Source organism: Penicillium hordei (assembly GCF_028827395.1).
Source record: "Penicillium hordei strain IBT 12815 chromosome Unknown utg000006l_segment0_segment0, whole genome shotgun sequence".
NCBI lineage: Eukaryota > Fungi > Ascomycota > Eurotiomycetes > Eurotiales > Aspergillaceae > Penicillium > Penicillium hordei.
Window position 1 is genome coordinate 2,522,186 of NW_026623147.1, and position 23,329 is coordinate 2,545,514.

The window sequence follows — 23,329 nt, forward strand, 5'->3', positions numbered from 1 at the left end:
CTGATCTGCAACCCTGGAAGCCAAAAATTGAGAAGAAATGAGTGGAGTTGATGCTTTGATGCACGGATGATCCAGGATCCCATTGACGTGCCTGCGAGTTGCCGACTTCGTCATCAAGGAAGACAGGCATGTGCCTTCCCAAGTTCTCTCGACCTATCATTGCCTGAATCAAGGTTAAATCCCCTATGCCAATCAGGAAACCACTGGGAGGAGATCGGCACGCACGCTTGATGGTCATGCAAGGGCGGTTTATACTCCTAAACAAACTAATAAACCATTTTTACACTCTTTATTATTTGGTGGCTTTCAGGAAATACTTGGATGAACCGATCGCCCGTTTTTAATGCTCCGTGATTGTACTATTCCACACATTCTTTTCTTGCAAATCGATATTAGTTTCTTTGGACACTTGCTGGACATTGGTGGTGATTACGCTGCCAGGTACATAATTCAACCTCTTGAAACCAAACACCGAATCTATCAAAAGATGCGCCTTCAACAGCCCTGTGGGACTGGAACGCCAGTCACCGAGATCGCAAATGTCTCGTTGCAGGAGATGCCTAGTGAGAACCCCGATAATGCCACTGGCGATATACCGAAGCGAATAGCCATCATCGGCATGTCCTGCCGCCTCCCAGGAGACGTTTCGACGGCTGAAGATTTCTGGGACCTCTGCTCTCGAGGTCGAAGTGCCTGGTCGCCATTTCCGAAGACTCGCTTCAACCCCGATGCCTACTATCACCCAGATCCTGATAGACCCGGCTCTTTCAACCCAGTGGGAGCCCACTTTCTGAAAGAAGACATTGGCTTATTCGATGCGCCCTTTTTCAACATTACACTGGTAGAGGCACGATCAATGGATCCGCAGCATCGAATTTTCCTCGAATGTGTGTATGAAGCGCTCGAGAATGCTGGAATCCCGAGCCATGAGATCACCGGCCAAAAGATAGGAGTCTTTGCCGGCGGCTCATATCCCGACTATGAAATCAACAACACCAGAGATATCTCAGCTATCCCTATGTATGCTGCCACTGGAACGGCCATGGCACTGCAGGCGAATCGGATTTCGTATTATTTCAACTTGAATGGGCCTAGTGTTACCGTCGACACAGCTTGCTCTTCCAGCTTGTCTGCTCTCCATTTGGCTTCTCAGAGTCTACGGAACGGTGAATGTTCGATGGCCATCGTGGGAGGGTGTCACTTGAATATAATTCCAGAGCCTTTTGTCTCGATGACACGTTCTAGGTGAGTGAAATCGACCGATCTCGTGAAACACATAAGCTAATTACGCCGGTCTGAAAGATTGCTTTCCGACACTGGTCGCTCATACCCATTTGATCACCGCGGAACTGGCTTTGGTCGAGGCGAAGGTGCTGGTTGTATTATATTGAAATCTCTCGAGGACGCCGAGGCTGCTGGAGACGCCATCCGATCTGTAATTATCAACAGTGGTCTCAACCAGGATGGGCGGACCAGAGGTATTGCAACGCCAAATGGGAAGGCACAGGAGGCTTTGATTCGTCAAGTCTATAAAGAGGCACGTATAGACCCGTCCTTGACAGGATTTGTTGAGGCTCACGGCACCGGGACCAAAGTTGGTGATCCACTCGAAGCCACTGCATTGAACGCCGTCTTTGGAAAAGGACGGACTCCGCGTCAGCCATTGCTTATCGGGTCTGTCAAATCGAACATTGGTCACACAGAAGGAACAAGTGGCGTTGTTTCAGTGATCAAAACAGCTTTGGCGCTTGAGCGAGGCTTCGTACCACCAAACTGCAATTTTGAGAAGGCGAACGACGCGATACCCATGGAAAAGTGGAACATGAAGGTGAGATCAAGGACCAACTTGAAGTATTAACGAACCCAGCTAAACGCCCAACTAGGTACCCAAGAAGCTGATGCCGTGGCCTCGTGGCAAACCATATGCAAGTGTGAACAACTTCGGCTTTGGCGGGACCAATGCCCATGTTATTCTACAGCGTGGTCCCAGATACGAAGGCCAACTTGCAGCGAACAACGATCCTCTCAAGCGCAAGTTGTACGTGGTCTCTGCGTACGATAAGCAAGCTACTATTCAGCTTGGAAAATCCATTGGAGCGTATCTCGACCTTTACCCAGTGGTTTTCAACGACAGCACTTTGGATAACATGGCCTACACGCTGGGACAGCGACGAACATTCATGCCATGGAGATTGGCATCATCTGCAATCCTTGGACAGGAGCTGACTTCCTCACTGTCTACTGACGCAGTGCCTGTTCGTTCTTCCAAAGAGCCTACTATCGGTTTTGTGTTTACTGGACAAGGTGCGCAATGGCATGGTATGGGCAAAGAACTTCTGAGTACCTACCCGGCTTTCAACCAGACTATGCAAGACGTGGATGCTTGCTTGAAATCCCTCGGTGCTACTTTCTCAATTATCGGTATGTCCCAATTCCAACACTGCCCACTGCGATGTTGAGCTAGTCTGACCTCCCACTTAGATGAATTGCTTTTGACTGACCCCAGTGCAAGCTCTATCTCTGCCGCATACATGAGCCAGCCAGCTTGTACCGCAGTGCAGCTAGCGTTGGTTGATTTGCTCTCCTCCTGGGGTATTCGCCCGAAGGCAGTGGTCGGCCATTCAAGCGGAGAGATTGCAGCAGCTTACGCGGCGGGCATTCTCAATCTCGAAGAATGTGTTCGTGTGGCATACTCTCGTGGTGTTGCAGCGAACCTGGTTGCAAATGACAAGTCTATTAAGGGAGGCATGCTGGCGGTCGGGGCTAGCGCCTCAGACATTCAGCAAATCTTGGATGCGATGCGAGGCAACCGGGCAGTTATTGCCTGTGTAAACAGCGAGTCAAGCGTCACTTTGTCTGGAGACGCGGAGGTTATCGGCCACCTGCAGACTGCTCTGGATAAAGAAGGGATCTTCACGCGAAGACTGCAAATTGAAGTTGCTTACCACTCTCCCCATATGAAGACTGTGTCAAAGGAATATCGGTCCCTTCTTGGCAAGATTTTGCCTCGGGACTCCGAGGTTCCATTCCATTCGACTGTTTATGGAAAATTGGTTCCAGGATGCGCTTTGGATGCCGCCTACTGGGTCGATAATCTGGTCTCCCGTGTGGAGTTTGTGGAGGGTCTGAAGAGCCTTGTGACCGACGAGGAGGGAAATACACCAATCAGCACATTAGTCGAAATCGGTCCTCACCCTGCCCTGCAATCACCCGTGAAAGAAATTGCCCAGAAATACGCCCCGAATTCCAATGTGCAATACCTCCACACCTTGAAACGCAAGGTAGATGACATCGAGGCTGTCCAAAACCTCGCTGGCTCACTGTTCACGCAGGGCATGAATCTCAAATTCCAAGCTATCAACTTCCCGAACTTGAAAACAACGACAAGGAAGCCAGCTGTTTTGACAAATCTGCCCAAATACCCATGGAATCACTCAGAAAGATACTGGTTCAGCTCACGCATAGGTGATAACCATTTCCATCGCCAATTCGCTCGGAGTGATATCATCGGCTCATTGTGCATAGAGAATGTCGACTTTGAGCCTCGATGGAGAAATATCATTCGTGCGGAGGATCACCCTTGGATCCGCGAGCACAGAGTCCATGGGACCAATGTGTATCCAATGACTGGATTCTTGGCTATGGCTATGGAGGCTATCTCACAACACGCACAGCTTTATCACATTACTCCTGCAAAGATCGACCTCCGCGATATCTTCATTAGCCGTGTCCTCGCCATTCCGGATAACTCATCCGTGGAGACAATGCTCAGCCTGAAACCAGCCCGAGCGGAAGCTCCCAGTAAATCGGTCCTCGGCTGGCACGAGTTCAAGGTTTTCTCATGGGCCGAGGGCCGCGGGTGGGACCAACACTGCAATGGTTTCATTATGGTCCACGAAGCCAAGGACGTCAATCCTGTGGATGGGTCCCGACAACAGCTCGAGAAAACCGCACGTTTAACTCAGCAAGCATTGAACATGCGGAATTCATGTGACGTGCCCGTTGACAGCAAGTTCCTCTATGAGAACATAACTAGCGGTGGTGTCCATTACGGTCCTCTTTTCCAAGGACTGACAGATGTATCTGTGAGCAAGGACGCGAAAGCAATGGCTACCATCCGTATCCCAGACACGAAGGCAGCAATGCCCTATAAACAGGAAACTCCCTGCATTGTGCACCCTGTTACACTTGATCTTTGCAGTCAAGTCATGTGGGTCCTTTGTGGTTACGGCGAGCCCGGGCCGCAAGTCACCCATGTGCCGTCGCATGTCAAGCAAGTCTCTGTTTCATTGTGCCAAGAACTCAATGCTGGCACTGTACTGCAACTATATGGTAGCAAGTCAGGAAATGAATCCGCAAGCAACCCTGAGACCAACCGCATATTCGCCACTCTCCCCAGCAACCCAACAAACCTGCTTATTGACATCAGTGGTATCACTCTGGTGCCGGTATCGAAGGATATCAAAGGTTCGAAGGACACTTCGCCTGGCCAGATTTGCTACAAGGTCCAATATGAGCCTTGCTTCGATTTCCTCTCTGCCGAAGATTATCGACAGCTCCCTCGCCCAGAGACTAACACGGCCCAAGGCCTTGAACGAATGCATCGACTCGAATCTGTGGCAGAGCACTACCTCGCACAGATGGTCAAGTCTGTGACAGAAGACGAGGTGTTGACCTTCGAGCCCCACCATCAGAAATTCTATCGCTGGGCCCAGAACACTTGCGAAAACGCAGGTATCCAATATCCTTTACCCCTTGACGTTCTCGAACAGAACAGAACCGTCAATGGAGCAGGCGAGTTGACATTCAAAGTGGGGGAGTTGCTTCCCCAAATTCTCAGGGGCGAGGTAGACGCCTTGACTCTGCTGCTGGACGATGACGGAATCGATAGACACTACCGTGACCTTGACGCCCTTAAAGAGGCTTATGCAAATGCCTCTGTCTGCATCGACAAGATGGCACATCAGAACCCTGAGCTCAACATCCTTGAGATTGGTGCTGGAACAGGTGGTGCCACCCTGCCTATTTTGCAGAGTCTGGGCGGAGGTGAAGCAGGATCTACGCCTCGGTTCGGCCACTACACCTACACGGACATCTCTCCCGGCTTCTTTGAAAAGGCTAAGGCAAAGTTCGAGAACTGGGGGCGCCTCATGACATATTCGACGCTCGACGTGTCCTCCGATCCCACTGGCCAAGGCTTTAGTAATGGCACTTATGACGTTGTAGTTGCTTGCAACGTGCTGCATGCTACTTCCGATATCAGCCAAACAATGTCAAACATCAGAGCGCTTTTGAAGCCTGGTGGCAAGATCCTACTAATTGAGGAAACTGTCCCCAAGGCACGCCACTTCCCATTTGTACTCCTCCCTGGATGGTGGCTGGCCAATGACAAATTCCGCAACGACGGACCACTCCTCACCGTCGAAGGGTGGAGCAATGTGATGATAGAGAATGGCTTTTCTGGCGTTGACCTGTGTGTCGAGGAGTACCCTGGAGCATCTTTTCAGTCTGGCTGTCTCATGACATCCACCGCGAAGAGCCCAGTGACCGGTCCCGCAAACGCGGGCGATGTTGTGATTCTCGGCATTGACTCCCTCGGCAGCATTTCGTCCCTTAGCCTCGAAGCTGGTCTGAGGAACATGACTGGTGTGAACCCCATCACTGCTATGGACTCTGATGAGGTTGATATCACCGGGAAATGGTGTATTTTCCTCGGGGGCATGGATCGCTCAATCCTATCGCACCTCACTCAAGAAAAGTTCCAGGCATTGCAGCGCCTTTTGAGCCGGGTTCGAGGTCTACTGTGGGTTGTTCGTCATAGTAAAGCTGACCTGGAATCCCTTGGCGCGAACATGGCGATCGGACTGGCTCGCACTGTGAGATCAGAGACTGGCCTCCAATTCGCGACGCTTGACTTGGGAGAACGGGAGACCATGCCCGATGCCGAGGCCGTGAGACACATGCTCAATGTGTTCAACGGAGTCTTCTGCGGAACATCGCAGCTAACCCAGAATGACTGGGAGTTTGTTGTCCGAAATGGCAACGTTTGTGTACCCCGCTTGATTGATAACAACGAATTGAACCTCAGTGTCCAACAAGAATCACCAGATGCGCCTCCCCAGATGCAGCCTTTCAAACAAGATCGCGCTTTGCGGCTTGCTGCTGGCGACGGGAGGGGTCTTGATGAGCTTTACTTCACAGACGATGTTTCCCGCAGCGGAACCCTGCCGGAAGATTATATTGAGATCCAGGTCCACAGCACCGGTCTGAACTTCAGAGATGTCTTGATGGCCATGGGTCAGCTTCAAGGAGACAGACTCGGACAGGAATGTAGTGGTGTCGTGACTAAAGTGGGAGCTGCGGTATCCGACTTCAAGATTGGCGATCGAGTCTGTGCGATGTCACCAGGTTCCTTGTCAACTTTCACTCGTTGTCCAGCCTCTGGATCCTGGGCAATTCCCGAAGATATGCCATTCGAGATCGCAGCTTCGATCCCAGCTGTGTTCTGTACTGCTTACTACTCTCTCATTGACCTGGGACGATTGACTAAAGATGAGAGTGTCTTGATCCATGCCGCTGCAGGAGGTGTTGGCCAAGCTGCTATTATCATTGCTCAGAGCGTTGGAGCCAATATCTTCGCAACCGTCAGCAGTCTCGAGAAGAAAAACTTCCTCGTGGAAACTTATCAGCTCAAGGAAGAACATATTTTCTTCAGTCGTGACATGTCATTTGCGCAAGGTATTCAGCACGCCACTGGTGGTCAGGGCGTGGATGTTGCTCTTAACTCGCTTAGCGGTGATGCTTTGCAGGCAACATTCGAGTGTGTTGCACCGTTTGGTCGCTTCATTGAACTCGGCAAGCGGGATATCACGACAAACTCTCGATTGGAGATGGCCCACTTCAACAAGAACATCTCCTTCGCATCTGTAGACTTGGGTATCGTCAGGGAGAAGCGTCCGCAATTGACGAAGCGACTGCTACGTGATTCGTTCAAGCTGTTTGTGGACACCAACGCCCAGTCGAGGTGGTCTGTCACCACTCTTCCCATCTCAGATGTTGAGGTTGGATTCCGGGCGCTGCAGGGTGGACAAGTGATTGGCAAAATGGTCGTCCAGGTTACTGATGACTCCATGGTTAAGGTACGTTTGCTCGGATTTACGTCAGTAACATTTAGAGCGGATGATTGCTAACTCAGCATACAGGTCCATCCCGCTAGAAGGGACGAAAATCTTCTTCGCACAGACGCTTCATATATGATCGTTGGTGGAACCAGCGGGATTGGTCTCGATATTGCCAGTTGGTTGCCAGAGAAAGGAGCCAAGAATATTATCCTGGTCTCTCGAAGTGGCGTTAAGACTGAAATCGCGGAACAAACTATTCAAGATCTTATTCGCCAGGGTATCAATGTGGAAGTCTGTCGTTGCGATGTGGCAGATAAGCAGAGCGTGGAGCAGAATCTTGTTCCGCTCCTCGCCCGCATGCCTCCCGTTCGTGGTGTTGTATACGGCGCTATGGTTCTCCGGGTACGTTTCTCAACACCAAAGTCCAAATCACATCTCAACTAACTCGTCTGTTAGGATACCCTCTTCGAAAAGCTTACTTTCGCGGACTACCAGACTGTGATGATGCCCAGAGTCCACGGAATCTGGAACCTTGAACGGGTGTTGACAACAACTAACGGTAGCATGGATTTCTTCGTCAGCCTTTCATCCGCCGCTAGCTTTGTTGGTAATATCGGTCAATCCCCTTACGCAGCTAGTGGAACCTTCATGTCAGCGCTCGCCCAGTACCCCGACACAGCCAAGATGCGCTGCTCGACAATCGATCTGCCGATTGTGCGAGGAATTGGATACCTCTCCGACGATCAGAAGCGCGAGGCAATCGCTAAACAACTCGGCACGGAGTCCGTCGACGCAACAGAAATCCGTGGTCTTGTGACTGCAGCAATCCGGAACGAGTTCGACCTCTCTTGCGATGGAAACTGTGTGGTTGGCTTTGAAGGCGTCAAATCTACACCAGTCAATGAACAGCCCTTCTGGGTAACCGATACCAAACTGTCGCATCTGTTGCGCCTCTCCACCCTCGCTGGCGCGGGTGAATTGGCCGAGTCTGCGCAGAATGGTACCGAGATTCCGCCCGCAGTTGCTGTCCGGCAATGTAAGGCCCGCGAAGGGGCTGAGGCAATTGTTGGGACTGCAGTGCTCAACAAGATCGCTACCATTCTCATGCGTCCAATGGAAGACCTTGATCCTGCTGCACCTATCACAGTTTATGGTCTCGATTCGCTGGTCGCCATTGAGATCAGAAACTGGATCACCCGCGAGTTGGAAGCTAATTTGCAGATTCTGGAGATCTTGACCAGTGAATCTATCCCGGCTCTTGCTGAGACGATTCTCAAGAAATCGGGTATCCTTAATTCAGACTTGAAGGCTGAGTGGGGTCTCAATGTGGCTGACGGCCGAACCGGCCAGGAATGAATATTTTCTTCGTCTACATTCTTTGATTGAGAATATATCTTGTCAAATGTTAATCTCTTGCTGCTTTTGGCAATGTCTTGTACTCTACAACCTTTTCTTTTACTTTGTTTATCTTATTTTGCCGGCATAAAGATTGAAATCCAAACGTTTCGTCTACAGAATTGGCTCATCGCTTATGGATTCAACAGCTAGCTTTATGTAGGGCGTAATCACATGTTCTTCCGGTAAAAGTATTCCCTTTTGGGTATCTCGGTGACTATCAGTGGAGGACAATACGTCACTAATGGTCTTAGCGATGTCAAATCTCCGGTTTCTACTTGGGGGTCATCGCACTAGTAAGGATATCGTTAGCCTTATACGAGATACACTACCCCTGTAAAGAGTCATTTGTATGGGTCGCAGTACACTTGAAATTTGCCCTTGTTGATCTGTAAGCCCTAGTGACATCTCTGTGTTCTAGTTGGCCAATTCAACTTCCTAAAGGAGGTAGAGACATTATGGCCCATATATCTGTTACAATATACTAAACTGCATGTATTAACCCCACATCCCGTGTCCGACAGCTCAAGTACCGGGGATTATTTATTCAACTTATGTTTTCTCCCGATTATCTGCATAGGTCAATTGAAAAGTAGACATGGCTCACCAGGAGGTCTTTCAAGTACAGCCCTTCGGGTGGGAGAATGACCCAGAGGAAGAGCGGTTTAAAGTGTCTACATTGGACTATTTGACAGTATGTACCTACAACAACTACGCTCTATTCTTTCGACTGGAAGACGCCGACAAGAATCGAGCTGTTGATGTCTTGAAGGCTGGCCTTCAACGTACTCTGAGCCAAGCGCGCCATCTTTGTGGGACAATTGAAAAGGACCCTACCGGCGGACATTCATTTGTCAAGAAAAAGGACAGTGCCGTCAAATTCTACGTTCAATGGCTGGATTCTCCAGATATCTGCCAGGATTACCCATCATTTGATGAGATAGAAGAGGGCAACTTCCGTACCTCGGTATTGGGTGATCTTCAGCGGTGGAGTGTACCTCCTATGACATACGGAGAGAAGCCAGAGGCACACCCAGATAATAGTCCAGTGGTGGCGTCCTATAAAGCCAACTTCATCCGTGGTGGATTGGTCTTCATTATGCACCATCTCCACTATGCGAATGATGTTATGGGATGGGCTGGGCTCGCCCACCAATTAGCCGAAAACTGTTATGCAATTTTCCATCAGACAGAGTTTCCCTCGTGGGATGCTCGTTGCCTGGATCTGTCTCGTCTGACCAAAGCTGAAGTGCGCGAGGAATTGAAAGTCGATGGCCCACCACCGCCTGAGATTCATCCGGGTCATATCCCAGCCCAAAGTCTGCTCTTCCATTTACCCAAGAACAAAGCAGCAGAGCTCAAGGTCCTTGCTTCCCCGACAGATGGTACATGGATCTCTACTTACGACGCCTTTTCTGCATTTATCTGGCGCACGGTTACACGACTAAGGGCGCCAATATTCAAACCCGATCTCTCAGCACCTCTATTCTGGGGAGAGGCTATTGATATGCGGCGCCGATTCCACAGTCCCAAGGTACCCCCACGCATTCAGCAGAACGTCGTCGCCGTAGCAATGTCGTCCACGGCACCTTGTACTGCCCCAAGCGCCGCAGAAGTTATCTCAGAGTGGCCGCTGCCAAAGCTAGCTTTCTACATCCGCCAGTTGACCAACAGTGTCACGCAGGAGGCTTTAGACCTGGCACTGGAAATGGCGGCCACGGTACGCGATAGAACAGCGCTGAACATTCGGATTGATTCACAGCCACCGATGTCGGTGCTCCAGACAGACCATCGGGATGCCAATGTTTCAAGTGCCAACTTTGGCTTTGGCTCTCCAGTTACCTACCGTCATCTGATGGATTGTGTCACCCAAGGTGTTTTTATCATTTACCCGCCGCGAGACCGGTCTCCTGAATCGAATGACGGACCCGAGTTCTCTCTTGCATATGAGAAGAGCCTCAAGCAGGCACTCCTCGAGGACCCGGAGTGGAACCGGTACTTTGAATATAAGGGTATCGATGCTGTGGATGCTCGCTACGAGGATACCGGTTCTGTGTGAATGAAAATTTGATTGAGAGTATTTTCTGTACATACGTATGCATTGAGCTTCTAATTCGTTCTCTGACAATTCTACGGTTCACAATGTCCACTCAGATCCTTAGCAACCAAAATTCTAGATTTTTATTATCCATATGACTGCGAATTCGACATGGATATCTTATATGGTGCACACTGGTACTGGTCACGTGTATAGTTGTATAGTTCTAATGTTCTTTCTTTGGAAACAACGACGCCCTCTGTTCTTTCTTTACTGAAAATAACATTGTCCCTGGGGATTGTAATCTCTTGTAGCTCCCATCCTCGTCACATCATGGCAGCCTTTTCACTATTCAAGGGCTAACTAAGTTGTCTCTAGCAGAGCAAACCCCTGCCCCAATCATCATGGATCAGGTCACCGGAAAAGACAAATTTCCGATCTTTCAGTATAGTGACTTCGACGTGTCCGCCCTGTGTCAGCTCGCCGGAAAGACGCGAAAGCTCGCGTGTACATGTGACTTGAATCAGCGTCCAATGCGAGGCGGCTTTAACTGGGCAGTTTTCGTTTCGTTTGTAGATGGCATTCAATGGGTTCTTCGGTCGCCGGCATACAATCACCCCGACCTGTCTGAAAGGAGTGTCGTCAAACTTCTCTTAAGCGAGGCTGCTACGCTCAGATATCTCAAGATTTACACAGACATACCTGTTCCTGATGTTTACTCGTATTGGTAAGTGAGGTGCAACATAATTGCCGTATCATGGAGCTGACTTTTGGAAGTGCTTATGCAAACAACCCTATCCGGATCCCATACATTTTGATGAGCAAGGCGCAGGGCGAGTCGTTGAACACAATGTGGGGGAAAGATGATCTTCATGGTCGTCTGGATTCACTCGAAATGAACAAAGTAATGTCTCAACTGGGCCAAATTACATGGGACCTTGCTCAAGTCCGGTTTCCCCTCATTGGGTCTCTATTTGAAGAAAATGGAGCCTTCGTTGTTGGAGAATGCCTGTCAAAACGCCACATCCAACATAAGAGACATTCGTTGGGAGGAATTCCTCGTGGACCCTTTGACAGCGAGAGTGAGTTCTACCTCAGTCTCATTGTAGCTTTGATTAAGCACGCCGAAATGCTGCCGTTGGGGCACCATTGCTTCGCTGCCCCGGTACCCTCTAGGAATGACTACCCTAACAAGGATCTGTGGCAGTGTGCCCGCAATCTTTGGAATCAATTCGTCACTATTGGACAAAAGGTTGACGGCGCCGCGAATAGAGTTGACTATGTTATTGCTGCTCATGTCCTCAATCATTTGATCTCTCAATATGGGCGCAACTGGTCTGGAGTCACATGTCCGGTCAGCTTTCCACTCTGCCACCCTGATCTCACTATGAGCAACATATTCGTCGACGATCAATACAAAATTACGTGCATCATTGACTGGGCTTTCGCCACAACTGTGCCCTTTCCCTTGCTTTTGTTACCACCCGGCTTTCCTCAGTCGCGGCACAGGCTAGACGAGAGAGTCTGCCTTGGTTTCGGAGATGGCTTCCAGGATGCGGCGGGACCCAATGAACACAATATAATAGCGGGCATGTCGGTCCCCAAGGCTATCCAATGTGCTAAAAATAGCCAGTTTGCTTGGTGCCTCTCACGGTTTCTAGCATTTGATTCCACAGACGACATTTCACTTTTTCGTACAATGTGGGAATCAGTGTACCCATCGGACCATAAACTTGAGTCATATTTCTTTTCACAAAGAGCTCTACCATATTATCGAAAGCTGTACGGAAAGATCAGAGAAGAGGACTTGACAGAATCTCAGATCAAAAAATCAGAGAGCGATCATTCCGCCAAATCCCTGACCTTCGAGGTGTCTTTAGCTCGTCACTTGACAATGATTTCAGACTGGGGATTCAACTATGACCCATTCAAACTTTCTGGCCTTAGAGATACAGAACAGATATTTATAACTGAGGGACGGGTTTGGCAATGGATTTTGAAATTCAAAAGACAACACCGCGACAGGATCGGCATCGAAGAGTGAGAGGTTTGAATACGAACAGTTCGAGAGAGACAGGTGCCCAGATGTGGTTCATACAGCTGACAAAGAGCAAGCACGTGTATTGTTAAGAAGAAAAGCAGCCAGAGATTATGATTATACTCAATCCATATTCGATTTTCCAGCTCCCAAAAGACTCACAGCCCAAGGTGGTACAACGTTCTTTTCCTGACAAAATTGGTTTGCCTACTGAGACGTTACTCCGAATAGATATCCTACCAGGGCATTCTATTCTTGATGTACTTCAAAGAAGTCTGTCGGGTTAGTTCGTCGAGCACAGTCAAAATGCTCATCCATGAACCAAGTATCATGCTGCTGATCATAGACAATGGGATAGGTGGTGGTACCAGGATCACAAAGCTTGTCGACTTGAGTCTTGTTGCCAGCACTGATGGTGAACCAGTAGTTGTTGGTATCATCGCTAACCTTCTCGCACTTGTAGAAGAAACCCATAACCCCGGGACCAAAAACATCGCTGCGAAAGTCGACGGCCAACTTCTTGTTGAAGTTAATATTGTCGCGGTCCTGCTTCAACCCCTCCACAGAGGCTGTCTCTGCCGATTTACTGGTGTATCCCTTCGCCGTGTGGGTGCCGCTCGCTGACCATGTCGATGCTGGTAGGGATAGCTGCTTGGCAACTTCAGCGAGTAACAGGCTGTTTGTGACAGTTGACGTGGAGCAGCCGATGCTGGTGCTTATGACGCCTAACGTTCTGAGAAGCATTGAGATCGTGACATGAATCATGTGGAGCTGATTTCAAGTGGGTTGGATCGCGATGGTTTACCATCTTGCATTCTGGGGGATATCTGATTTAAATGGTCTTTGGAGTTCCACTTTGTTTATAGTGGGAATTTGGGTCTAGTATTGTCTTTTGGCAAATGGTCGCCGAAATAGTCTTTGAAGACATCGTGAACATGATATAACGGGACAGTCTATTGCCCCATGTCCGAATTAGGGGCCCATAGCCGCGTCTATGATACCCCGTTGCATCACAACCTGGGAATTGGTCATTCGAATAAATTCGAGGTCAGCATGGACTATGTATTCAAAATTGAGACGCGTAAATACTTAATCCGTTTCCACTTCTCTGTTGCTCCAATCACTGCCGGAAAAGATGCTAAATTGGGAAGGAATACTTTCTATCACGATGCGCACTGTTTTGAGCCTATGTTTTCGAAGTAACAGACGAACCCCGAATTTACCTCCATGAAAGCATGCCCATGGATAAGTAAACTGCTGTTTATTGGGTAAAATGCAAGCAAATCTATATACAACATACAACATGCGGTCACATCTGTTAGGTACAACAGCGCCTCAACCGCCGAAAACATCCCGGCGATCGGATCCTTTGCGCGGGGGGCCAATCAGCACTCTTCGTATTATCGAACGCCCCTGGGCCATCGATGCCATGTTCGTCCTTTAAGCTTTGGGGGGGGGGGGGAAATGGTTGGTTTTGATAGGTCCAGTCCATTATCTTATCGTTATGTACGTACCTGCGTCCCAGCGGAGATCTCCGACAGTCTTGTATACCTAGGACCTTCTCAAGGCTAGGTTTTATATTAATGTAATTGATTTTAACTAAGGGACCTCCAATAAGCCTGGAGATCTCCGATGGGACTCCGTTGATAATTCATAGATATGATATCGGGCTAATATAGTGGGTTTAATATAACTCAATCGATCAATGTCTGTCTGGTGGTATGGATATGCCTCTGTCTCGCATCTTTTGCGTCCCTTGCTCGGGAAATCCCCATACTGTTGACCCACTGCTATGTCTCTCTCACCTCGAGCCGCCCCTTATGACCTCGGCCCAAGGCTTCTGAGAGACATTTGGACGCTCAGTGGCATTGCCATTGTCATAGTCGCCTTGAGGGTAGCAGCAAAAATAAAGATTCGGAAATTTGGTTGGGATGACATTCTCATGGTTTCAGCATTGGTTAGCCTGTTCACGTCATGTCTCAGGTTTATAATAATTTGAAGTATCAAAACTGACCTGTTGTCTGGAGTTTAGTGTCTTGCTTTAGTAGGATCAGCTCTGATTACCATGGGCATCAAGTATGGGTTCGGTCGCCATGTTTGGGACCTTGATACAACTACGGTCGTTCCAAACGTTATCATGTTCGACTACCTGGCACAGACGTTCGGCATTGCTGGTGGTACTTTAGGTCGCATCTCCTTCATTGTCTTCGTCATTGGGTTACTGGGCACCAAAAGATCACATAGAGTGATACTATGGATCATAGTTGGGTTACAAATCTTGACCAATTCGATATTGATCATCATTCTATTTGTTCAATGCCCGGGACATGCGTCTGCTATCTGGAATCAGAATGGGCAAGATAAATGCTGGGATGTCCGCATCCAAGCATACTACGGGTACTATCAAGGATGTACAAGCTCCCATTAATTGCCCTAATCTACACATGATTGAGACTAATCATCGACTCCGAGCAGCATTTAACTCAGCGACAGACCTTTATTTGGCAGTTTTTTCAACGTACATATTCTGGAATTTGAATTTGAAGTTAAGGGTCAAGTTGGGCTTGGTCGTACTCCTTGGATTGGGCATTTTGTGAGTGACTAGTTCTCAGGCCCTATTTCAAGAGATATCCGACTAATATCGAATTCAGTGCAATGGCAGCCTCCGTTATGAAAGCAGTACAAACCCAAGTCCTCGCACACGCAGACGATGATCCAACCGTTGCAACCGTCAACTACGATCGCTGGATATACATCGAAGCCTACTTGGTCATCATAACGGCATCGATACCTTGTCTCAGATCGTTATTACGATCTGTTCGAGGACGGACAATTGAAACCGGGCGGAGCACATACGAGTTGAGTTCGCCATACGCTGGAAACTCGATACCCACATCTAGATCCCGGAGGTTGACACCGACAATAACCGGGAAGTCAATGATACGTATCTCTGATAATTCTAGCGCGGATGATATTTTGGAATGGAATAATAATGAGATTGATGGAGTACACGAGATGACCGAGTCGAAAAAGTCGATACATGCCTGTGTATAAAATTCCCAAGATATTGGGTTCGAAATTCTACGATATAATGAATGGATATCACAAGTCAAACTGTAGTGTCAATTATGGCTTCAAAAGTGAGATGATCGAAAGCGGGCAGTAATCTCTGGGATACGTGATTGGCATCACCGCCCCCAAGCCAACCTCACCTGGGCAGCTCGCCGCCTAAACAAAACCCCAAAGCTGCGGCCGAGAAGGGAACATAAGGCATAATGTGGCCCTTTTCAACATATCCAGAGAAGACAGCGGGTGACGTAGCCGGAAAGACGTTCGACTACATCATCGTCGGTGGTGCGTGCCACTTCCCCCTGACCAAAAGCCATGAAATCGACTAATCCAAAACAATTGCCCAGGCGGTACGGCAGGATGCCTAATTGCGCACCGCCTTTCCGCTTCCCCAAACGCCTCAGTCCTAGTCTTGGACAAGGGTCGCGTAAACGCCGGGGTTCTCTCGCGGATCCCACTACTCGGCATCCTGCAGAGCGGGGTCGTCCGCTACCACGCCGAACCCAACGCGCACTTGCGCGGGCGACATGTGCAACTTCTTGCTGGCGAAATGCTAGGTGGTACTAGTCGCGCTCACTCCATGGTATGGAGTCCCGGCGGCCGGCCGGAATTTGACGGCTGGGCGCGTGAGCTTGGGTTGGACGAATGGAGCTGGGAGAAGGTAGCGCCGGCTTTTGCACGGGTTGAGAAGGCAATTCCGCGTAAAGGTGCGGGTGATATAGGACTCATGTCGTATGTAGATGCGGCGATGGAAAGAGTTGGGCTGGATGATGGAGGGGGAAAGCGAGGCACTCAGAGATATAGCCGCAGCGAGGTCTCGGTTGATGCAGATGGGAACAGGGCCTCTGCGTTGACGGCGTGGCTGAATGCCCGGGTTGTGAATGAGAGGAAAGGGCGACTGACGGTGTGTACAGGCGTGACAGCGACCAAGCTTGAGTTTACGGGTGACGGGACGAGGGTTACAGGCGTATGGATTAAGTCTGAAGAGGGTGCAGACATTTTGGTCAAGGCGCAACATGAGGTGATTCTTTGTAGCGGCGTTTTCGGTACGCCGCAGCTGTTAATGCAAAGGTTGGTAGCGCTTTCCAGATAACCTCAGTTTGTGATGCTAACAGCGAGCAGTGGCATTGGCCCCAAGGACCATTTGTCCGCTCATAAAATCCCAGTGGTGCATAATCTCCCTTCAGTGGGTGCGAATTTGACCACCCACATCCTTGTACCAGTCATGTCAGAGCTCCCACTCAAGCACACACTGCATATCATTCAGACGGTGGCTATCTTATGGCACTTTTTGCTGTGGCTCTTCTCCGGGACTGGGGTGCTTGCCTCTAACGGTCAATGGGGCGCCGCATTTCTACACTCGGATACAATCAACGAGGCAACAATGACAGCCATACCTCCTGAAGATGGCAAGAAGGAAGTGACCGATCTTGAAATCCTGATTTCCCCTCTTAGCACACTTATCGAGTACGGTGTCCCCGGAGTACCCTGCATGACGTGGTATGCGGCTCTTGTGCAGCCTCACACCACAGGCATCGTTGAGTTGTCGTCCAGCTCTGACGCAAAATCACCCCTAAAAATTACGCTCCCGTTCCTGGTCGATGCTCGCGATAGCGCGCGGCTGCGAAAGGCCGTTCGGTTCGCTATGCGGTTGGCAGATGAGTTTGCGGGATCAGAGGTCGGATATCCACATCCGGCGCCGTTGACTATGGCTCCTGGAATGGGTTTGGAGTATTTAGATGGTCTTATGGATAAGAAAAAGAGCAAGAGTGAGAAGAGAAAGCTTACAAGGGCGTTGCCACCACAGAAGGACGCTTGGAGAACCGTGACGGATACAGAAATTGATGAGTATATAAAGAGGCTGGTCACAGGTAGCTATGATCCTGCTGGCACGTGCCGGATGAGTATTACAAAGGAAGACGGTGTAGTAGATCAGAGCCTGAAGGTGTATGGAGTGCACAACTTACGAATTGCCGATGCAAGTGTGCTTCCCCGGTGTGGGGGTGCTTCGATCTCGGCGTCCATTTATATGATTGGGGAGCGATGCGCTGAATTTGTCATAAGAGAGAATGGTTCTCCTTCCTAGATATCCTGAGAAGATTATATTTGCTATAATTTGTGTGGAGTACGCTTTCCTGTCAGGGCCAAATTTATGCCGCTTGCACATGTAACAAATTATTTCTCAAATCCATGAACAGGCATGGCTGATCACCTGGTTGCCATTGCACCTAACACGGAGGGCGAAGCTAAGAAAGATACAATCCAACAAGTTGTGAGGCCCAAATTGTCACGTCGAAGATGCTCGAAGCTCTCGATATTCCTTCAAAGCAGGAAGATTATAATATGGTACATGGAAGACGGAAAATGGAAGAACCTTCGAAACTCCAGCCGCCATATCAGCGGCATCGCCATATATTTCTGCAGAATGGAACATTCCCGGGTCCACAATGAGAATATCCATCACTGCTAGTGTTTGCGCTAGCCCCCACGTATGTCCTATCGTATGAAGACACTGTACCACCCATCGGCGCTGTGGATGAGTTGGCCCCTCGACCATGCCGGCAATAAATAGGGGCCATAGCATCATGAGACCGCCCAGGTAGCTCTCTGGTGGAACTATAGGCGATTCTGGAAGCACTTCCGAGTTACAGGCACCCAGATGGAATGGGGAACTGCGGCAGATATCGGTGCCCAGACGACGGATGGTAGAACGCAGAGACTTGCTGTATAAGCGTAAATCATCGGACAAAGATGTAGGCGAGCTGCTGGATAGCTTGTGGACTTGTGATAATATAAGCTCACTAACAAGAATGCGTGCGCAACGGTAGTGGTTCCAGCAATTTGCTGCCCAGATCCCTGGGTAGATGTGGTATTCATTGTTGTAGGGTCGAATTCCGTGGCAGTTGCGTTCGAAAGAACGATCCAGCGGCATGAGTGTATGGCTACTGTATGTGAAATCTGGTGGCAGAGCAGCCAGCCAGGCGAGAAGGTCTGCTTCGATGGCACAGGCCGCACCGAGGATCTCTTGGGGATCGGTCAATGTTTGTGTGTGAATATTTGCACGTAGATTCGAGAGATGGCCGATGATTAAGATGATTTTAGTGCCAACGGCATTTTTTATCTGAGGAATCATGTCGAGCTTTGTAAATTCAAGCAGAGAGCTGGGCACAAGCACATCGCGCTGGAGACAACTTATGATCTACGAACAGATTAGCAATTTCCTTAATGAATTTAGCGATTGTCTCTCACGCACGATCTGATACCGTAAATGTATAAAAAGCCGGATTCCTACTTCGCTTTGCAATTGGGTAGCTCCCCGGTGCTGTAGTAGAGCTGCCGCTCCACAAATATGATTCGTCCACCCCTCGATGCCCTGCGGGGCCCTTGATACGACAATCTGCTAATGTGGGCATTTGCTTTCTTTTCTTGGCTGGGATGGAAGTACTCACTTCATATAAAGCTAGAAGAACAACCGCGCCGAGCGTCTGATTCGTCTTAGCTTCGTCGGCATCAGCAAGCGCCCGATTAACTAGCTTGAGTGCAGATCCATACTCCTGATGTGCAACTTGGCTCAGCGACGCGACTCGTCGAACACGCGAGAGCATGGCGCTTGCAACCGCCACGATGCTAGATTGTATAGCCTGCTGGCCTAGTGAGCCACTGGGCTCCATGAGAAACTTGGTCAGAATGTCCGTTATCAAGCCATTTCCGGGAATGGCGTGCGACTGGAGGAAGAAGCAAAGAGCCTCTTGCTTCGAAACTCTCGTATTGGGATGTGTCTTCGCAGGACTCTGAATGGCCTGGCGCATCCAAGATTCGTGCCTAAGATCGGAACTAAAATCGAAGGCTAAGTCTTCCAAGCCCGTGGATGAGTTTGTGGTAACAGAGGATGCAGAACTTTGTCCTAGGTAAGAAGAACGAGACGATCGGGGCGGCATTCGGTGTCTAAAAGAAGACGACGGGGTAGAAGCCGTAGAAGAAGACTGAGAGGAACGCGCCTTGCGCACGACGGTTTCGGTTTCATCGCGGAACATCAGCGATAGCTCATCGCGATACCCAGGACATTCTCGGTTCCTTCGAGTGCATTCCCCGCAGGACGGTCGGGTTTGGTCGCATTTGATCTTGCGCGAGCGACAGGTTCCGCAACCTTTACTAGGTTTACCATAATTTACCATAGTGTAAATGGTCTCAATGGTAACAGTAGTGATAGTAGTGATAGTAGTGATAGTAGTGATAGTAGTAACGGTAAAATAATAATGATTTCGAGGCTTGGTGAATCTTAAAGAATTTGAAGGATGTCGATCGAGCTGACCTGAGGCTCAGCCCCACGACATTGGGCTGAGATCAAGGATCTAACCCGCATAGATCAAAGATCTGCGACTTTGCATGACTTAAGTCCACGTAAACAGACAACTGGCAAAGCTTAGACATTTCCCATTAAAGCTTAGGTTCGGCCCTTGTGATCCACATTCACTTCCGACATCCTATATATAGCTGGCCATGGCCCTGAGGCTCATGGGGATGCTATGTCATATCGTATAATGTGTAGCCGAACGGTGTGAAAAGGACGGGAATAATATGCCCAGATATATGGAATACTCGACCTCTTAATATCACAAAATACTCGGGAGGTCCGGAGGGCTAAACTGCTAAATGGGAGCTAAACCCAAAAGGGATAGCGATGCGAGGACCAATCAGTTCTGGAGAACTTGCATCCAACTTCTAAGGTTGCATATATCAGCCTCTACATTTTGTTTCGAATGAAACACCGGGTTAAATGAGATGATCGTCATTTCCTACAACTGGCGGTCGATGCGTGGGAAAGTACTCAATGGTCAGATCTAATGAGTCAGAATACCTCGATATCTCGAGACGTTTACGGGTAGTTAAGAAATGCACTGGCCCCAAAACTCATAGCTAATCGATTGGCCATTTTGGGGATTCCCATTGTTATTATACCGTAATATGGATCCCTTTTGGCCCCCGATGGGCTCTGAATCTTATTTAAAGGGATGAGCCGGATACTAACTATCCTTGGTCATACCTAGGTAACCACGTTTGGAGGCTAAATCTGGGGACTCGCTAGGTGCTGTAAAGTTTTGGGGGCCAATCTAATACTCACATACAAGAAGGAAGCTTCTCAAGGCTTATTGTATCTCGCAATACGCGCTGTAAACGAATTAGCGCGGTGTCTGGAAGTGTGCATTTCGTAGGGGTGAAATTAGGAGAAATTATTAAAATAAATGAAAGTCTGAACTAGTATAAAAAGGCTGTGATCTCTTGCAATGAGATCTTACTTTTCATCTTCATTCGATATCACATTGATCATCTCCTACGCCATCTCAATCATGAAGCTGGCTTTGACAGCTCTTTTGCCAGCTTTTGCAGCCGCAGTATCGTCCCCCCCTTCTGTCACAATCGATGCTGGCACAGTCCAGGGTGGAAGATGCGAAGAGGGACAAAATGCAGTCTTTTATAAGGCAATTCCCTTCGCTGAACCTCCTGTTAACGAACTGCGCTTCGAGCCCCCCAAAGCATACAAGAAGCAATACTCTCAGGGTAAATTGGATGCAACAACTTCGGCCCCAACCTGCATTCAATTTACGGATGATTTCACTGAACAAAAATTGAACACATCTGCCCTTTCATCTGAAGACTGGTAAGTCAATTCACTGGGTCTCGGAGCTCTCCAATATCTCATTATTTGTGTCGATGGAAGATCATACTAATACACCAACTTTGCAGCCTTTACTTGGACATTTGGGCTCCACCTAGTGCTACGAAAGACTCAAAGCTTCCAGTCAAGGTTTGGGTCTACGGCGGATCGGAAACAGAGGGCTCGATCTCGGACCCCTTGTACGATGGCTGTAACACAGCCGAGGCAGGCTCGATTCTTGTCTCAGTCAACTACAGACTTGGTCCCCTTGGATTCATGGCCCTTGAAACTGCCGGAATTTACGGTAACCAAGGAATTCAAGACTTGGTTTTGGGATTAGAGTGGGTTCGTGACAACATCGCTGCCTTTGGTGGAGACCCGGTATGACAAAATCTGCATTAAGCCATAATCAAAACGGGACAAAGGAGAGCTAACGTGTGTGTTCTACTTCAGAAAAAGGTGCTTCTCTTTGGCCAATCAGCAGGTGCTGAGAATGTATACATAATCGGATCTCTTCCCCAGGCGCCTTCTCTGATCAATGGTATCATCGCGGAATCGGGTGGTGGTAGGAGTGTGTCCTCAAATTCGACTCAGCAAAAAGTGGGCGCATCATTTGCTCAAACACTCAAATGTAGCTCTAGTGATGTGAGTGCCCAGATTCTTATTTGTGATTTAGATTGTGGACACTGACATTTTTACAGAAAGCTTGTCTTCAGTCTAGGACGGTTTCTGACTTGTATGCTGCATACCCAGCCGATACTTTCTTGACTCGGGGAATTGGATACTACGGCGGCGGATCTCTCAGTATCCTTAGTCAGGGAACTCATAATTTCTACCCCTATGTGGACGGAAATGTCATCGCCGAAGACCCTTACAAGCGCGGAGTACAAGTGCCAACCGTCTTTGGATCCAGTATGTACACGATTATATGTTTGCCGTGTGAAATCCTGCTGACCTAGCAACCTTCAGATTCTAATGAAGCTATTGTTTATACTTTACAATGGGCGAGCCAATCCAACCAAATTCCGACGACATCAATGTACAAAGATTTCCTTCGCCATAACTTCGGCAATGCCGCCTCACTTGTCGGAAATGCCTACTTGCCATCTCTGTTCGAATCGGAAGCCAAGGCCATCTTCGCAGCTTCTAGTCAATTTGCTCAGATTGGCTACAACACGACCGCGCTCGAAGTACTTTTGGCTATGACACAGGTCATAACCGATTCCACCTATAGGTGTCCAGCATGGTACGGTGCAGCGCAGGCCACTCGCAAAAACATTCCCACATGGACATATGAATTTTCCCACAGCCCGACATGTGCTTGGCTGTACACAATGGATGGTACTGATGTTGGCTTTTTCAGCGGCGCTCACACAGCTGAAATTCCGTTTGTCTTTGGTAATCTGGACAATTCATATCTTCCCAATAGAACTTGCAATTCCACATCTCTTGAATGGCATCTCGGCAGCCAGATGATGGACTTATGGACTGCAATGGCAGAGAATGCTGAGCCATCAACTAAGGAGATTGAGTGGCCGCGATTCCAAACCCAAGGGAAGAACCTCTCGACTCCTGGCTTGATCTTTGAGAACTCCACTGTGTCTGGTACAATTGATTACACCGGATGCGATCTGTGGATTCAAGTTAATGCGATGCTGTCAACAAGCAATGCTACGGCCTCGGGGACACCGACCACGGTCACTAGCGGTCCGACGTCTTCGCCATCTTCCACTCAATTTAATGGCGCGACAACCCTTCTGTCTAAAACTGAGGGATACCTTGCTTTGAGTGTGCTGCTGATGGGACTGTCTGCACTTTGATGGCTCGGGAACTTGGCTATTCTAGCAATCTACCTCTGTTTGAATAATCTGCTTAGATATATATATATGTGTGTGTGTGTGTGTGTGTGTGTGTGTGTGTACAACCCAGCGCCTTTGCCTTAACTATATGCGAATATGGTGGTTTCGTGTTTCCTATTCATTTCTCCAATGATACTTCTCCAATTGCTACAA

The 23,329-nt window shown here is 48.9% G+C and overlaps 8 protein-coding genes across 8 annotated transcripts; 6 read left to right on the plus strand and 2 right to left on the minus strand.

The window, feature by feature from the left end:
- Window positions 1–487: 487 nt before the first annotated feature.
- N7537_011593 (type I polyketide synthase) lies at window positions 488–8,477 on the plus strand (the record flags this gene model as incomplete). The annotated part of the gene is made up of 6 exons (XM_056902647.1): window positions 488–1,245; window positions 1,303–1,828; window positions 1,884–2,421; window positions 2,482–7,139; window positions 7,203–7,523; window positions 7,578–8,477. The coding sequence occupies 6 exons, from the start codon at window positions 488–490 to the stop codon at window positions 8,475–8,477; spliced, it is 7,701 nt and encodes a 2,566-aa protein (XP_056747934.1).
- Window positions 8,478–9,114: 637 nt separating this feature from the next.
- Window positions 9,115–10,575, plus strand: N7537_011594 (uncharacterized protein; the record flags this gene model as incomplete). Its single annotated transcript, XM_056902648.1, has 1 exon — window positions 9,115–10,575. The coding sequence occupies one exon, from the start codon at window positions 9,115–9,117 to the stop codon at window positions 10,573–10,575; it is 1,461 nt and encodes a 486-aa protein (XP_056747935.1).
- A 383-nt stretch (window positions 10,576–10,958) lies between these two features.
- Window positions 10,959–12,598, plus strand: N7537_011595 (uncharacterized protein; the record flags this gene model as incomplete). Its single annotated transcript, XM_056902649.1, has 2 exons — window positions 10,959–11,281; window positions 11,332–12,598. 2 exons carry the CDS (start codon window positions 10,959–10,961, stop codon window positions 12,596–12,598), a joined length of 1,590 nt encoding a protein of 529 aa, XP_056747936.1.
- A 243-nt stretch (window positions 12,599–12,841) lies between these two features.
- Window positions 12,842–13,357, minus strand: N7537_011596 (uncharacterized protein; the record flags this gene model as incomplete). Its single annotated transcript, XM_056902650.1, has 1 exon — window positions 12,842–13,357. The coding sequence occupies one exon, from the start codon at window positions 13,355–13,357 to the stop codon at window positions 12,842–12,844; it is 516 nt and encodes a 171-aa protein (XP_056747937.1).
- A 1,300-nt stretch (window positions 13,358–14,657) lies between these two features.
- On the plus strand, window positions 14,658–15,646 carry N7537_011597 (uncharacterized protein; the record flags this gene model as incomplete). The annotated part of the gene is made up of 3 exons (XM_056902651.1): window positions 14,658–14,769; window positions 14,857–14,989; window positions 15,244–15,646. The coding sequence occupies 3 exons, from the start codon at window positions 14,658–14,660 to the stop codon at window positions 15,644–15,646; spliced, it is 648 nt and encodes a 215-aa protein (XP_056747938.1).
- Window positions 15,647–15,867: 221 nt separating this feature from the next.
- N7537_011598 (GMC family oxidoreductase) lies at window positions 15,868–17,747 on the plus strand (the record flags this gene model as incomplete). Its single annotated transcript, XM_056902652.1, has 3 exons — window positions 15,868–15,946; window positions 16,009–16,732; window positions 16,784–17,747. 3 exons carry the CDS (start codon window positions 15,868–15,870, stop codon window positions 17,745–17,747), a joined length of 1,767 nt encoding a protein of 588 aa, XP_056747939.1.
- A 201-nt stretch (window positions 17,748–17,948) lies between these two features.
- Window positions 17,949–19,836, minus strand: N7537_011599 (Zn(II)2Cys6 transcription factor; the record flags this gene model as incomplete). Its single annotated transcript, XM_056902653.1, has 3 exons — window positions 17,949–18,860; window positions 18,915–19,058; window positions 19,111–19,836. 3 exons carry the CDS (start codon window positions 19,834–19,836, stop codon window positions 17,949–17,951), a joined length of 1,782 nt encoding a protein of 593 aa, XP_056747940.1.
- A 1,173-nt stretch (window positions 19,837–21,009) lies between these two features.
- N7537_011600 (carboxylesterase/lipase family protein) lies at window positions 21,010–23,137 on the plus strand (the record flags this gene model as incomplete). The annotated part of the gene is made up of 5 exons (XM_056902654.1): window positions 21,010–21,320; window positions 21,407–21,698; window positions 21,771–21,962; window positions 22,019–22,229; window positions 22,287–23,137. The coding sequence occupies 5 exons, from the start codon at window positions 21,010–21,012 to the stop codon at window positions 23,135–23,137; spliced, it is 1,857 nt and encodes a 618-aa protein (XP_056747941.1).
- Window positions 23,138–23,329: the final 192 nt, after the last annotated feature.